The following is a 17,733-nucleotide window of genomic DNA, read 5'->3' as shown; positions in this document are numbered from 1 at the left end:
CGCTTGTTAACGTTGCTCGTTGAGTCGGAGTTATGTACGATGAAAAATTGATCTGTCATGTTAAAATTTTTTTAGATGAAGTATCGCTCTTCACTGTTTTAAATTTCTCGTTTCTTAATATATGGATTACATTTCGTTCAATTGTCGATATCATCATTTGATGGCGATTTGTTCTCATATTGATATATGACTTTGCTCGGAAAGCGGATGACGCAGTTAAAAACCAATTTATTGCAGGATTGTCGGGTTGTATGTGTCATAATAAATTTTTATCAGTCTCGTCTTCTTTGGATGTTTACACCCGAACAACTGAATAAAATATGGTTGACGAATTTCAAGGATAACAACAGTTAAATCTATTGTCAAAATTTAACAGGTAATAATGTTTTTAAACGAAGAAAGTCGCTTTTCAAAACTATGACGGCAACCCAAACTATTTGATCTAGATTTCAAACACTGTTCATTAATTCTGCCACACCAAGCAAAAACACCCAATCCATTGCTATAGCATTCCGTTCGTTGATCAAATGTCGTCATAGAAATTATGGGAAGACTAGTTTCCCTATTTTTTTATGTCCTCGGAGATCATGACAGAAATTCATTAAAATTAGGTTCACTCGACACATTTTTTTATGCGGATACGTACCGTATAAAAATCGCCTAAAAACGAAAAATCCGCATTGAATATACCGCATATCTTAGAAAATTCGTATAAGAAAAACATAACTTTGAAAATTCGCAAAAAAAACGCAAAACTAAGAATAACAATTTTTGACAACAATGATCTAGTGTAATCTCGAAAAAAAAGTTTTTAGAAAAATATCGGCTTTGTAACTTTTAAGATTTCCGAAATCGAAGTGTTTTTTATGCCAAATGTTTTAGAAATGCATGAAACGTCCCAGAGATTTGATCTTATTGTTTTTTTTATGACAACACTACATCTCGACGATTCGTATCGTTCGTATCGCATCGAAATAACACAACACATAATTTTTAAAATTTGCATAAAAATTGCATAGCGTTGAAAAATTGCATCAAAATAGTCGCATTCAAGAACCAAGTAAAAAATCGCATGAAAAGAGACTTGAGTGTATTTCAATGAAATTTGTTGGAATTTTTTGTAGTCTCATGTACTAACTTTGTAGCTTCTCTGTATCATTAATTTGTTACCATCGAAGGAAATAATGACAAGCTTTATTTTGTTAAATGAATGTCTAAGCATGGCTTTATGCCCAGTCGATCTAGGGTAACGATGGGTGCGTTTCTTCTTCATCCGTACCAGCACGTACCGATGCGCGCCGATTTTGCATCATTTTGTATGACAGTTTGAAAGTTTTGATACTCATTGCCCTATAATTTCGGAACCGGATCTAGATGAAATTGCACAGTGTCTTTAAAGACGCTAAGAGCTTCAACTTGAATAATGATTTGTGAAAATTGGTTTAACCGTTTCTGAGAAATCGAAGTGAGTTCCGTTTTTGGAGGTTTTTTTTACTATTACCGGTGCGTTCGAAAGCGAAAAACCGGGCACTAGTAGTCCCAAAGTAGATTTATATATCCACCAACTAATAAGATCTGTAAGCCAGTTGAATTTACCAGTAAATTAAAAAAAATGTGCACCACGTATCGCCATCGCTTGTGAAAAAATACTCACGAAATTGAAAATTTTTACTAATCGCACTGTAATACCGGAACCGGAAGTCGGATCTAGATAAACTTTTCGGAGACTTTTCAAAGAATTTCAAGACCTTTCATTTGCATCTTATTTTGTAAAAATCGATTAAGAAATTTCCGAGAAAATCGAATGCGCATTTTCTCATAGATAGTCGGATCGAGATAAAATTCAATAGAAATCTATGAGATCCAAAGACCTTTCGTTTGAATCTAAGTTTGTGAAAATCAGCCACGCCATTTCTCAAAAAAAGTGAGTGACATTTCCTTTAATTTTTTTGGTGCATATATCCCTGTAATTTCTGAACCGGAGGTCGGATCAAGATAAAATTCAATATCGATCAATGGAATTTGAATCCGATGTGAAAATCGGTTCAGCAGTCTCTGAGAAAATCGACTCTCTCTCTCTCTCCGCCGACACCGCCGAGTGTCTGGTAATCGTCTCGGCTAAATGTATAATTGCTGAGAAGAATTAGTTCGGAAGCTATCAGGATTGAATCATGAATTACCGAGAGTCAGTAATCAAGCGTAGGCAGGATTTATCTTTATGTATTATATGCATGAAATAATTCTCACAATTTCTAAGGTTGGTGAATGGGAGTGTTATATTAATGGTCATATGAATTTAGAACTCAAAAAAGAAAAGCGAACTTCAAAAGAAAACATCACGACAAAAAATAAGTTTTTCTAGTGCTCCTAAACGCCTTTACCTGAAAAGAAGCTGAACATTTCCAGAAATGATTAGCAAGTCAGATTTCACATATTCCGATTCGGATGAAACTTTGCACACGTTTTCAGTATGACAAAACATTTGTATTGCACGAATGCAGAGACCAATATGACTCAAGACTGATGTTCAAAAAAGGCGTATGTATATTTTTGTGCACTTTCTTTGAATCGTGGTAAATCGGGAACAATGAGTTGTACAAAAACGGTGTCTAAAAAGAAGTTGTAGGAAATCGGTAGGGCACTCTTAAAAAATTATAAACTTAAAAAAAAGTTGTATACTTTTTCAAAAATAAGAAAACCAACCAAGAAGCTAAAATTGAGAAAAAAATGTCTCTTTAATATTTTTTAGATAGTTTCATTTTAAATCCTAACCATAATCCCACATTTTGAGGTAAATTTGATTAGTACGAATTGAAAAATAACAAAGTTACAGCTGAAACAATTTACCATTGTTTAGAAAACCTAAAGTTTTTGATAGAAAATAGTCATTTAAACACTAGAATATAGTTCTACAAATTTAAGGAAAATTAATTTTCTCATAACGGAATTTCTTGTAGAAGCAATCGTTCTCGAGAGCCCTTGGCACCTTAGAGCTTAAGCAGTGTGCCTTAAAAATTATATTATTGAATAAAAAAAAATCGTTCTCGAGATATTTAGGCATGAAAGTCAAATAACCCAAGTTTATTTTTGTTTTACGCAATTTAAACAAGTGAAACGTAATTCTAGACTTATGAAAACAGTATTCCTAAATGAAATATACAATTTCAAATGCCTTGTTGTTAGTTATTAAAAAATGATATGTATTATTAGTGTTAGTAGGATCTTAGCACCTTAGTTCGATTCATGATGGCCGTTCTTCGCCAGTCACACAAGGTCCGGATACTTCGTAAATCGATTCACCTTGCCCGCTGTACTCCTCTTTGTCTTGTGCATACCGGATCAGATTTAAGAACCATTGCCACTGGGCTGCCAACAGGGGCGCATGGTCCATGAAATATTGGAGGGCACAAAAAATTATCACTACAGATCATTAAACCAAAGAAACAAGTTTGAAAGGAAGTAATCATACCGCACAAAATATGTTGTAACATCCGTTCACTTTAATGCTTCGTTAGATAATAATATTGTAAATTGAAAAGATTCTTAGCAAAAATTTCAATTGATTTTTGTTTTCCTGTTTCAAAATTCTCGATATGCAACAAAAAACCACGATTTCTATCATATTGCAACTTAAGATTAATTCTACATAAACAAAAATTGTCATAGTTACGTAGGGGAGCTGATCATTTCGCCGAGAGTGGTTTCACCGAATAGGTCGTTTCGCCGAAAGGGTCATTTCGCCGAAAAGGTCATGTCTCCTGTATGTTATGTCTCCGGTATAACTGATGTGGCGCAGCCACATAACCGAAGCCAAGGAAGCGGCGGCCGCTTGCATACAAACCTGTAACCGCCTCGTTTGCCCGGTCTACTCAAAGCTAGGTTTCTTTGCATTAGTTAGGTCCGAACGAGCGGTAGCGAGGTCGGACAGCACATGAACCCAAACGATGTGGCGTAGCCGCATTAGATATTTTTTCATTTTCACTTCATAAACGGAAAATACCACACACATTTGCCGGTAAATACACCTATGCAATTGCTTTGATGCTTAGTACCTAATAGTCAACAAGTTTTCTTGGGAACTTCGTTCTGAGGTTAATCACAAAGCACAACAAGAAAAACCGACACATAGAAACTACAACTTTTTTTCAGTGGTTGAGCGCAGTGGGCTTACCTCTAGTTATGTTGGCTTGTAAAAAAGACTGGACGTAAAGGATTTTTGAATCCTTCACACTTTGGATATATGCTAATTCAATCGTTATTGTTAGTGATTACTCTTACACTACAGCTATGAAGCATTAGTAATTATGAATGACTTACATGAGGTTATATGTATATGAATTGACTAACTTGCTAACCATGTATATGCCTGAGATTAGTAGCAAGCATGGATTCTTCTTCAAAAGAACGATGTAAGACAAGAAAACATTCAAGTATTTTCGATATCTTTGCCAGTAGTTCACCAGGCCACATTGTTTGTATCACAGGTTATATAAAAGTTATATTTTCAAATATTCTACATGAACGGTAATACTTGACTTGTGTTTATTTCATTCAATAGCTTGTCAGGGTTGAAGTTTTAGTTTTGCTATAAAAATTGCTACAATCTAAAATTATACCTATTATATGATATTTCCAGCCAAGCATTATTGCTTCAGCAACATCAATGCATTGAGCTCAACAGAGTTGGACATTTTTAGCATTATAAATGATAGGTACTTATAAAATAAACAATTTCTTACAATTTTAATGCATTTAACTCGTTTTCATTTCAACACAAAACCCAATGCTGCATAAATTCGCGTCATTATTTGATATGTAATTTTGCTCACGATATAATGCCACCGAGTTCACCGTGCATTTCTCACACCACCTCAATACGAAACAGCAGCGCGCAAGCAATAAAAAAAAGGCGGAAAGGTTTATGTAAACTATTACAAATTTCGGTTGTTTTAACTAAAATTTTATAATTTTGAGTTGCATTTTCCGATTTTTTGTGAAATTCTGCTACAAACACTACTCACTCTCAGTTCTAAAACCATCCCCGTAGAACGGAACAGTAACCGTTTATACATTTCAAAAACCAATTACGGCTCGGCAAAGTAAAATTTCTAAATTCTAAGAATACTTAGTTGTGATAAATTTGATTTCGAAAACTTAAGAGTTTTTGGTCTTTCGAAAATTGGTCTAGTTTTTGAATAATTCATCAAAAACGCGATTTGCGCATTCCGCTACATTTCACCTCATCTTTCATTTGTTTTTATTTTAAATCAACACCAATTAAGATTTTAGGACGATTTCAGGATTCGGCGAAATGACTTTTGGCGAAATAACCCTTTCGGCGAAACGGCTTTCGGCGAAATGGCTTTTGGCGATCCAGTTACGAAGCATGTAGCGATTCGACGCTTTTTGTTTTGTTTCAAATAATAATTGAACTACAACTGACGGTGAACCGAAATCATCGAGGGGTCCTATATGAAAGATATATAAGGCATGGCTCCTCCAATAAATTTTTGGAGGGGCAAAAAGTCTTTGCCTCCCCATAGTTGCCGTTCCTGGTTGCCGACATGCACAGCCCATCATAGCCGCTCAATTTCGGTTGTTCGTACGAAAGGTGGTTCTCCATAGATGGTCCGCGGCATCTTTCGTTCGAAAACGCTTTCCTCATGCGATTGACACTTATTTATTCAAATTGTGTAAGAATGCAAAAGCTAGTAACTGTTCTGTCAGTATTCCAAATGGTTTGTTGTCGTAACACAACTTGCATAGTATATTTTAAGTTGTAGAGAATAATTTGAGATAATTGACAGCGGTTGACTCTTAGCGTACAGAATCATTGCAGGGCTGGTACTACGATCCTACTGACACTAAGAATTCTTCCAGGTTGAGGCTCAAACATTCGTCAACCTTCCAACCCGGGCAGTTTTCTTCTCAATTGTTTGACTTGACTTCATTTTATGTAGAAAAATTAATCAAATGAAATGATGTTTAGTTTTTTTTTTTTAAATTTCCGCCTAACGACCGCGAAGAAAACTGCGTTTTGCAACAATGGCTGTTTTCCCAAGATTATAAATTGTCCCTTAAGTTCAAAACTTTTCAAAGGGGAATACCACGGTACCGGTTCATTATCGAACGTAAATAATTAATTAAATCACAGCCGCCTTCAAATGACACCTTGGTCGGCAACAAGACTATATAGATATGAATGCAGCGTCTCGCCGCCGGTATGCTAAGGCGGCCGCCCGAGACGATCGACGCCCGACAATTGTATCGTTTCGTGCCGTGCATGCACAAATCGAACGATTTGAGTTTGATTTATCGTACATTGCCTCGATGTAAAATGGCTGATATAAATCATTCACGTCAATTGCATTCTTCGGTGTGTATTTTTTCATCATTTTATTCACTTCGCATTCTCGGCATCGCCGTCCCCTTCTACAGGAGTGCGGTTGCGTTCCTTTTGCCGCATTGTCGGCTTTTGTGCACTCACATGTTCCGACCAGAGCGCTTGTTGGCCCTATCCCGACATGCAGAACGGGCCGACCGGCCGACTGGCCGGCCGATCCGTTCGAGTGAGGTGTTATTTTTCCCTCTTTGTCTTTTATGTTGGGCAGCATAATGATTACATGCAAAAAAAAAATGATGCAAATGCCTTTAGGGAAACATCTACGTCGGCATTCTCCCGCACAGATCTCTTATCGTGTTTTTGTTGCTACCCTGTCATTAGTGAATACGGTCTGGTAACTGGAATTTTTATATTTATGTGTTCGTGTTTTGAGCACGACATCGAATGGTGTTGAATGCAGTGAAAATAGATCATAATCTTTGTGAGCAAATAACAATATACGGCTATAAAGTATAGGAAAGGTTGTTCAGGGTTCCATGTAGCAGAGAGACTTTTCTTTTTGGAAGAATATGATTAACGAAATATGTCATTATGCTTTTAGCACACATTTTCCAATCATTCAGTATTCTGTTGTTTTGACAACGGTGCGTATTTTACGCCGCATTAATTTTTTTCAATTCAGGGTGTAACTAGAAATTACGTCGTGTATATATTCCTGATTTTTACACATCCTCATTAATTATCACGCTTACGAACACCGCTAGCTCACCACATCCGTAGAAATGTTATTTCAAGCTTTAAAATAACGCCCTAGAAGATTAGTTTATACAATTTCTGTTCAATTGAATTTGAATTCAAGGGCAATATTCAATAATCTAGAGAAGTCTAGAAAGACGGCCATTGATTTTGAGATTAGAAAAATTATATAATTACTAAATGTAAAAGAGATAGAGATAATCTAAGGGACATTACAATATTGTCGGGAAAAATATTCCATAAATTTCATTAAAAATTGCAATTTCAAACTTCAGTATCATATCAAATCAAAAATATTCAGTTCCGGAAAGACGATTTTTTGCAGATTTTTTTTATATAATACAAAATCTTGACGATTCATGCATTTCTAAGAAGAAGGCACCAAAAGAAAAGTTTCAAACTTTGACCGTGAATATGGCTGTACTTTTGCTTGTCTGACTGGGCTTAACTTTGGAATAGAGACTTTTTTGGTGGTGCAAAATCTTTTAGTTATCACCGCTTTGTGAAATTCACCTCACCTCGCTTAGTTCGCATACAAACCATTGACACCATTAATGTTCATCTATGCATAGGCCCTACGCAGCTCCATTATCAATTATGCTCAAGTGGAGATAATATAGTACTGGTGACGAGCAATAAGAATGCTTGTGTGTATTAAAACTACAATCACTTTGTTTTTCTTGGTATTGTTTGATTTTTTCTTAAATGTTACCTCACCTAGCCTCGTGATGGGGCTGTCAGCTTTGTTGTAGCTGGAGAGACTTATTATCTTCAGCCGTTCACTCTGGGTCAGATGTTGTTTTGAGCCGTCCTAACTTAGGAACAGTCACTCGTTTTCCCCTTTTCTGCCAACATACGATCATAGCTTCCACCGGGGTTGGTTACTCAATCTTCACTAAAGTTGCTCGCACTTACAACATTCACAAGTGACATAGACGAATTGGGAGACTGACTTCAACGATCCATTGCGTCTTTTCATCGATTCTAAAATCTATGGCAAAAATTCCGAAGCACTCTGCCCTCTGTACTTCTTTTTCCACCGTAGCGCTGAAAATGTCTTCGAAATTCGGTGGATCCGTTGTGGAGTTCGGCATAAAATCGATATTCGAATTCGTTGCTCTAAAGTCCGATTTATATCCGTGGCACCAACTTCTTATGCACAGTATTCATGCGAATAAAATTGTTTGTCGAGTGCTGTTCAAAAGGGAACGAAGACACTGACATCCGAACGCTGTAGTTAGTGGGAACAGTCGGGAGGGAAGGAAACGACATTAATCTCATTAGCGCGGTAGAAATCGAAAAACTGACAATTCGCAATGAGTTTCATGGTTGTCAGAAGTAGCAGAATAGGGTCACTGCATACGAAAAAGAATACTTGAAAATGCATACGTTATTTGTCAACAGTGAACCCAAATACATTAACTCGTCAACCACCTCGAAATCATCTATCAATATTCGTGGTGGGAGGCGTAATGTTTCTTCTCTAGAGCCTCTTCCTCAAATGTATGCTTCCATCATCTTCTCAAGGTCACCATAGAATAATATCACTCACGTTGATTCTCGATCTTGTGAGATGTAGTGGGGTCATATCCGTCATATAAATACATGCATAAATTGCACGCTCAGTCAAAGCCGAAGAAAAAAAATCGCTCCTGATGGGCCTCACCGGCCGAGTGCGGATGGGCCTTAAGGGGCGGATAGGGTTTAACACTTTAAAAAAAATCATTTATTTTTTTCTTCATATTTTCTTATAGTAAAACATTTCAAGAATATTCTGTGAAATTTTCATGCCTATCGGAACAAAACTCAGCAAGTTATGGGCCTTTATCTTCGTTTACCTCATACTGCGAAGAAATAAGATCTTCTGCTTTGATTGACTTAAAAACTTGACAAAATATTCTTGAAATGTTTCATTATAACAAATTATAAGAGGAAAAATATGCTTTTTTGAAAATATTAGACCTTACGGGCTTCCTTGAGTAGTAAATTTTTTCCCATTGATTTTATAGATAAAAAACTTTAAACGCGTGTTTCTTGAAATCAGGTTTTGAAAGTCCGTGTCCATCGTCATTCAAAAGCTACTGCACCAATTTTGTTCAAATTTTGCACACACTTTCTAGATATAAAAAAACCAGACCCCAACGTTTTTCTTTTCGTTGTTTGTTACTTTCGGGAGGTTTTACAGCAAAGCAGCGAATTTTTTCGTGAAAAATCGTAGTTTTCACTGTGAACAACCACCAAAAATTCAAAAAATTAGAAAAAAATTCAAACAGAAACGTTGGGGTCTAGAAAAACTTCTACTCTAACTATGCTGCTTTGATTTGTTCACTTCTGATTAGTCTGTGCTGGGATACAGTGGACATCGCAAATCATGATTTTTAAGAAGCGTCCTCGAGAATACTTCTTCACCGACTTATTTCTCAATAATTTTCCACGAAAAAATTACAAAATGTTGTTTGAATGATGCTTTTCGTCATGTAAAACTATCTATCTATCAACAATAAATAGACAGTATAGTATTTGAAATTACGAATTTGATACAAGGTACAAATTTCACAACGATTTTAAAACTATCGAGCGGAATTAAATTTTAATTCACTGTTTTTTTTTCTCATTATTTTAAATTCATATGTCAGGATAATTGTAATATCACAATCGATGTTTAATCCCTACATTGTTTTCTTCGAGTTTATAATAGTGCATAGAACAAAAAGGACTATTCTGCCTCTCATTATTTTCGTCAAAAAGTAGCTAAAAAAAGAAATATCCTGGTTTTATTTATGTTTTATACACTTCTTTCGACTCTATAGTGTGATTGCCATATTCAAGACAACAAAAGTTTTTCAGGTTGCATTTCCGTTATCATTACATTGGGAAAACTTACCGATAGCTATCTGAATCAATGCAGAAATTGTATGTTATAATCTTATAATATCTAAGTTTTTGCAACATCAATTAACCGTAACGATTTACATATACGCTTACGTATTTATAACGGTTTCGCACCCTTTTTTAAACTAGTAGCTAAAACCATAGCTGTGATTGAAGATATGTTACAATCAAGTAACGATAACTTACAAATGATAGCTAGTTCAATGTCTCTTGTTGCAACATACTTGGGCTGAGTGGCATCAGAGCTAGTTACGGGTTGCTAATATTGCAGTCAAATAAACTTATTTTCAACTAGTAGCTAGAAGCATAGTTGTTATTAAAGACATGTTTGGATTAAGTAACGATAGCTTATAATTTATTATTAATTCAATATGACAAGAAGATGTGGTGATTTGAAACCTAAATAACTATTTCGTAACTAGTTATGTTATGAAGAAACATTGCTGTTACCTTGTTTTAAACAGTATAACATAGAAAACATATTCGTGCTCTTGTTGCAACACAGTTTGGACTTAGTCGCATCAGAACTAGTTGCGGATTGCTACTTGGGTCATCAAACTCGTTTGCACTGAGTAGTTCAATTTGAACTACTCTGCACTGAAGAGTCGAAGACGAAACGCAAAGAATGGTGATATCTAATATATTTACACATCTTCAGCAAACTCGCAGAAAATTAAATCTCTGATACAGCTATGTTGCACTGATGTTATCAAACGGAAACCCTTATGATAATTGCTAGGTCCACATAGGCAAGCTAGAACTTTCAAGCTACCTATGTGTGAAAATTTCATGAATAGTCGATTCGATGTTGGGCTAAAAGTGACCGCGATTTAAGTGAATCTATGTTTGTCTTTTTCAAAACAATGGAACCAAAACCATTTCGTGTGTTAACTTATCATTGCTTCTTGATGAAAAAAAAAAATACTGTAAAAACTAAGCAAATATGACTTCAAACGTGCTATCCGGACTTTGTTCCATCGAAAAGAACAATTTGTTGCTAATATACTAAATTAAAATGCGGTCTTTCAGATACCGGTAATGGAGAACGTTCTGGTCGTCCAATTGAGTTGGTTACTCCAAAAAAACACCAAAAAGGTCCACAAATTTGTTACGTCTAATCGTAAATTGAAATTTCGTGAGATAGCTAAAGCCGTAAAGAAGGCAATGTGATTACAACTTTCATGAACATTTGACTATGAGCCGCATTTACTCACAGTCGATCAAAAACAACAACGTGTTGATGATTCAGAACAATGTTCGACCATGATTGCATATATAAATAAGCTTTTTTAAGTCGATATGTGGCAATGGATGAAACATGGATCCATTACTTCACTCAGAAATCAAAACTATAATCATCTGAGTGGACTACAGCCGGTGAATCACGTCCATAAGCACAACAGTCAGCTGGGAAGATTACGATTTCACTATCTTGGGATACACATGGTACAATCTTCATTAATTATGTTTTTGCCTTTCTCATATAGAAAGGTTATGCAATCACTTGAAAAACCGACCAGTGAAAATTGGCCCGGAGGGCCAAGTGTCATATACCATTCGACTCAGTTAATCGAGCTGAGCAATGTCTGTGTGTGTATTGTGTGTGTGTGTGTGTGTGTGTGTGTGTGTGTGTGTGTGTGTGTGTGTGTGTGTGTGTGTGTGTGTGTGTGTGTGTGTGTGTGTGTGTGTGTGTGTGTGTGTGTGTGTGTGTATGTGTGTGTGTGTGTGTATGTGTCAAATAATCTCACTAGGTTTTCTCGGAGATGGCTAAACCGATTTTAACAAACTAGGATTCAAATGAAAGGTCTCGTGGTCCCATACGGAATTCCTGAATTTCATCCGGATCCGACTTCCGGTTCCGGAGTTATAGGGTAAAGTGTGTTCAATATTGTACACCGTCACTTAAACCGGCGAAACAAAAAACGTAAAAAAATTTCTAAACTGGTCTCAAAACTACACAAATCGATAGTCATTATCAGTAGGCAACTAAACAAAGGATGGCTTACGCAATCAAAGCACTCTTTTATTCTGTATGTTATGCATAAACAATCTCTTGGTTTCTTTCAAAACTCGAAGAGAATTTTTTTGAATAGAATACCACAATATTATATGTACATGAGAAAGCCATCATTATACCACTAGGTGGATTAAAACAGGTTTTTGCCTTGTTAGAACGGTTGAATACAAAAATCAAAGAAAAACGACCTCATCATATGTTGAAGAAAAAAATTACGGTTTTCACTGTTGTAAATATAATTTTACAATAAAGCTTTTGTTTTTCGCATTTTTGTAGCATCGCTGTAGAGCGGAAAAGGATACCTTTCATTACATTAGCAGTCAAGTGAGTGTAATCGGTGTTACACCTGTGCACTGTAGCATATTAATCGAACACGAAATTATCCAGTTCGACGTGTCGATTCATTTATTGCATGATAAATTGAGCAAAGGCAATCAAAATGTATCAACGCCTAATAACGGTACACCAACGTGTCCTGCGAATGATATCAAGCACCGTCGCTTCCCAAATCGTAATTTGATTTTCATTCCATCCCATTTAAATCCCCTCGTGCAGAATTCCCCCTTTCAAATTTGTTGATATTCAACATTCTGAAATTCATTACTGGAACAACCCAAACCCAAGGAGTATGAACGAGTACAAAACGAAGGACGATTCTCCTGAGGGGACCAACTTTATAGAGTGTGCTCAACTTTAAAAGGCACCAAATAACGAGCAAAATACGACGACTGCTATAACGAAAGAACCCTCCTTTGGAAAGCGTACTCTCGTTCGTCCGTCATCCGTCTGCTGACTGTTGAACCCCACTTTGCTATTGCCGTTCGTAGGCATGGAAATGACTGATGCGGAAAGATAATGAGGATGTTATTATTACTTATGCTTCTTCTTTGTCTGCTTTGTTTCCTGCTTGCTACAGTTCTTTTTTCCATTACGGGCATCCTTCCGGTGGCAGTGTTCTAATGCGTGTTTTGTTATTTTTTCCTAATTTCTGAATCAGGCTGAGCTGGGAGCACTGAATACATCCAACATCGACTATCTCCTGGGTCTGTTTGACTACGACCGGTTGCCGTATGCTGCCGACATTGGCGATGGAAACAACGAGAACACTCCACCGCTGGTCAAAATGGTGCACTATTCACTGGAAATGCTGCAGAAGAAGGAACACAGCAAGGGGTTCCTGCTGTTCGTCGAGGACGGCAACATCCAGGCGGCTCACCGGGAAAATAAACCATACAAAGCATTCGAGCAGGTGAAGCACTATGCCAGTGCTTTCAACATGGGCAACATGATGGTGTCGGAGACGAACACACTTGTCATTTCGATGAACGACGTTGGAAGCACACTTTCGATTCCCGGATATTCCGTAAGTAGATAATGTTTTGGGAGAATTTTCTGTATGTACTAGTGTCACATTTGGGATCCGGGAGCTTAGACTTTAAGTAACGAAAAGTACTTTTTCAAAATTGCAGCAAATACGCTTTGGGGATTTGTTTTACTATTGAAAATAAAAGTTATGTTTCAAAAATATTTTTAGGAACATGTATACGTTTCTAGATACCCTTTAATAAGTGTGTGTGTGTGTTTGTTGATCACAGGGAAAACGTTTGAAATACATTCTCAAAATCCATTTTTGAATTACTTGAAGAGATAAAATATTGTGCGACAGCACAATTTTCATGAAATCCACAACACTCTTCGAATGATCAATTTTACATAACTGCTATAGCGAAATTCTTGCTAATGTTTTTTAAAAATGTTACTTTATTTCTAATTATCCATTATTCAAAGTACCGCCTTCGTTAGATAAAATTTTTCTACTACTTCCTGACAAAACTCGAATATATCTTCAGAAAAAAACATTCGTGTTTCAAGACTATCCATGAAATAAGTCTTTTTATGATATTTTCATAGGCCAGACTATCGAACGACTCAAATAAAAATCAGACGGTGCGATATATGGAGAATATGAGCGGTAGGGTAAAGTATAACTTTGCCTTCCATCTTTGTCGATGGAACATTTTCTCAAACTCGGGTGTGAAATAATAAAAATCTCAAGCTCCTTTTTTCAATCATTCCCGATGATAACTCCTCATACTGCACCAATATCTTCTGGATTTTGGAGCGAACACTCATTGTGAACTACCTCCAACTCTCTGTTTTTGTTGGTTTTGGGCCATCGGGTCAGTAGGATTGCAGTACTGTCCATGTAATTGTTCATGTAAATTCATGGATCAGCTGAGGAGTCAGTTAGAGTAGACACACTAAACAATTTCCGGTAATTTTTACATCTTTTGACGATTTTTTTATATTCTACTGATATATCGGCACAAATAAACATTTGTTGACATTTTTCTGGAAAAAACAGCTGCACTGAGGTCTTTTTTAAGCGTTTTTTTACGCGACTCTCGGAAGTTACGCGGTTTTTTCTACGCGGATTTTTTGTTTTTTTAGAAATGCATGGTACGTTAAGATCTGGTGTTATCTGGGTTTAGTCATCTCTCAAATTTTCAATTAAAAAAACTTTTTTTAGCTTACACCAGACCTGGATGCATGCATTTCTAAGACATTTGGCATTAATTTTTTTTTCGATTTGGCAATTTTTTTCTGCGCGGGTTTCTGAAATTACTCGGTCTGGAATTCTTTGTCCCAGAGTCGATCTAAAAAAAAACAATTTTTTGAGATTACACCGAATCTGTACTCATGCATTTCTAAGTCGATTTTTCAAAAATATTTTTTTATTTTTTGTGATTACACCAGATCTAGACGTTTCATATATTTCCAAGATATTTGGCATCGAAAAAAAATTCTTTAGTTTTGCGGGTTTTTTTTAACGCGGATTTCCGAAGTTACGCGTTATTTTTAGCGTTTTTTTTACGCGGAACGTATCCCCCGCGTAAAAAGAGACCTCAGTGTACCGAGCTTTGAACAGCTGAGATCGGTAATCCAATTTAAGTGGTTAGAACCTTGACTTTACTCAACAGTAAATAATGCTGTTGTCAATGTGTCAAAACGATTTGTTTACCATATGTCTAAATGACGATTCAGAATCAAAATGTCAAAATTGATCAGCCTTCACTGCTAGCGCCATCTTTTGACTAAGAGCGGAATTTAACTTGCGCACCTTCTGTTCGATGCTTACAAAACACTTAATGAACTTAGTGATGATTTTAGATATGCTATTACATTGGTTAATGAAATGTTCAACAAGTTAAATTCTGTCGATAGAAATATGGTTTGGAAATTTGAAAATTTGCCGACTATTTCCATTTAAGGGGGGGGGGGGGGGTCTAAAGGATTGAAAAAACATCATTTTTGCAATTTTTTTCAGATCAATCGTTCTACTAAATGAATTCCAGCGTTTTGCATCATACAAAGCATCATTCAAACATCATTTTGTCATGTTTTCGTGAAAACAAATAAGTCGGTGAAGAGGTATTCTCGAGGACGCTTCATAAAAATCATGGTTTGCGGTGTCCACTGTATCTCAGCGCAGACTAATCAGAAGTCAACAAATCAAAGTAACAAAGTTAGAGTAGAAGTTTTTCTAAACCCAACGATTCTGTTTTATTTTTTAATTGTTTTTTTTTATTTCGTTATAGTTGTTTAAAATCAAAAATACGTTATTTCACGAAAAACCCGCCATTTTGTAGCTGTGAAACCTACCCAATGTAACGAACAACAAAAAGATATTTTACATGTAGAAAGTATATGCAAAATTTGAAAGAAATTGGTGCAGTAGTTTTTGGATGACGATGGACACATAATTTCAAAACCAGCTTTCAAGAGAAACTCGTTTAAAGCCTTTTGTCTATAAAATCGAACGAACCAATTTATTACTCTAGGGAACCCGTAGGGTCTAACATTTTCAAAAAATCATATTTTTTCTTTTGTATTTTGCTATAATGAAACATTTCAATAAGGTTTCGTTTTCAAGTCAATTGAAGCAAAAATCTTGGGCCTGTGCGCCGAGCTCTTACTTCTTCGCACTATGAGATCAGCTAAGGTAAAGACCCATAACTTCCAGAGTTTCACTCCAATAGGCTGATAGAAAATACAAAGAAAAAAATAAATGATTTTTCAAAAGTGTTAGACCCTGCCCGCTCTTTAAAAGATAATAAGTACTAGAATACCCCGTTTTATATTCATACTTTTCTAATTTATTTTTGTACTGCCAAAAAATAATTTTGCATTTCAAAATTTTGTGAACTGTTTAGAATCAAGTTTCAATAAGCATCTTTTAATGAAAACAACAATAAATTGCTTATTCCGGGTCGAGTGTAAGATTAATTGTAATTGTAATTTTCTAGAATTATCATTAATCTTTTGAACGATTTACACAGTTCTATATTTAGATGATATCTTTAAAATTAAATGCAAAAGATTAAATTTGGTATTTGATTATTTATTTTTGTCAAATCGATGAAGAAAATTTCCTACTTTCTGGTCAGAGTTAAGCAGAAGCATTTGTATCACGATAAATGAAGTTTATTGTTAAATGTACGACTGAATGCAAAAATCGGATAAGTGCAACTTAGCAAAACCCAGATAAAACATTGAGTGCTGCAATCGAAAAACTGTTTAAGGCTTGTTCGCGACAAAATCTGGACAGATTAATTTTGGTATAAAACAAATTGGCTATTAGCTCAATTCAATACAACATGCAATTTTTATTGATTCAATTAGTCATTACTTCAGTTACTTAATTACATAAAGAACTCTGAACGCAAACTACTCTGCAACCGATTTAGCTGCTTTTGTCCAAGGCAAAAATCTTTACGAGAGCCCAAAACCACTCGATAGGTTGCAACACCGGGCAGTTATGTGGATTCGCCTCCTTCGGTCTAACATGGACTCTATTCGTTTTATGCCATTCCAAAACATCGTTGGCGTTGTGACAAGATGCCCAATCAGGCCAGAATTGCGAGAGAGCGTCATGGTTGCATAGGAATGGTAGCAATCGTTTCTTTAGGTACTCTTCACGGTATATATTTTTGTTTACCGTCCCGGTAGTGACAAAGGTTTGGCTTGCTCGACCATAACTGCATATTGCCTGCCAAAGCAAATATTTTTTGGAAAATTTGGCCTTTCTCTTCGTTCAGAAATTCTCTACTACGCCGGTCCATTTCATGACAGTATAAAAAGACATTCCGGGAAGCTGCCTAAACTCTTCAATCGTCCATTTCACGTCAAATTTCGATAAATAATCGCGATACAACTTGCGAGCCCGGGTTTTAGACGTTACATTCTGTTTATCATTGCGTCACGGCACTGTTCTTACCTTGCATGACTTGATACCTTGCCGGTGCTTGAAAGTATGCACGAAAGTTGGAGATATTTGTTCTTTTTGTTTAGTCACAGTACGTACCAAAGATTTGGTTCCTTCTGCAATATTTGCTTCATCCTCGCGTTCATCTGATGGTTTTTGAGACCTGTTTTTGTTCCGCTCTCAGCCTACCTGGTTGTTGTCAAAAGTATATCGAAACATTCACGCATAAGGTTTTGGATACCTGTGCAGCCACGGCTACCAAAATTGATTCAGTGACGGTTGTCAAATCTAATTTGTCAAAACCACCCATCTGACACCGGTATGTGAGCACCAGCCATTTGAAAGTATACCGATTATTACGTCGAGCCCCTCACGTTTCGAGCCCCAAACATTGCGATGTTTTGATACTCATCGCGACTCTCAAATTGTGAAAATTATCTCCACTTGATGTCCCAAAAC

At 36.2% G+C, this 17,733-nt stretch overlaps 1 protein-coding gene across 1 annotated transcript in view; it reads left to right on the top strand.

Annotated features, from left to right (window-relative positions):
• LOC131437655 (membrane-bound alkaline phosphatase-like) overlaps positions 1–17,733 on the top strand; it is a 55,149-nt gene that overhangs the window by 30,319 nt on the left and 7,097 nt on the right. Inside the window, exon 6 of the mRNA XM_058607143.1 lies at positions 13,006–13,371. Within this exon, the coding sequence (XP_058463126.1) occupies positions 13,006–13,371 (366 nt within the window). The remainder of the gene's footprint in view (positions 1–13,005; positions 13,372–17,733) is intronic.

The sequence above is a fragment of the Malaya genurostris genome, chromosome 3 (assembly GCF_030247185.1).
Source record: "Malaya genurostris strain Urasoe2022 chromosome 3, Malgen_1.1, whole genome shotgun sequence".
NCBI classification, from domain to species: Eukaryota; Metazoa; Arthropoda; class Insecta; order Diptera; family Culicidae; genus Malaya; species Malaya genurostris.
The sequence above is the reverse complement of the archived record's forward strand: the minus strand, read 5'-3'. Positions and strand labels throughout refer to the sequence as shown.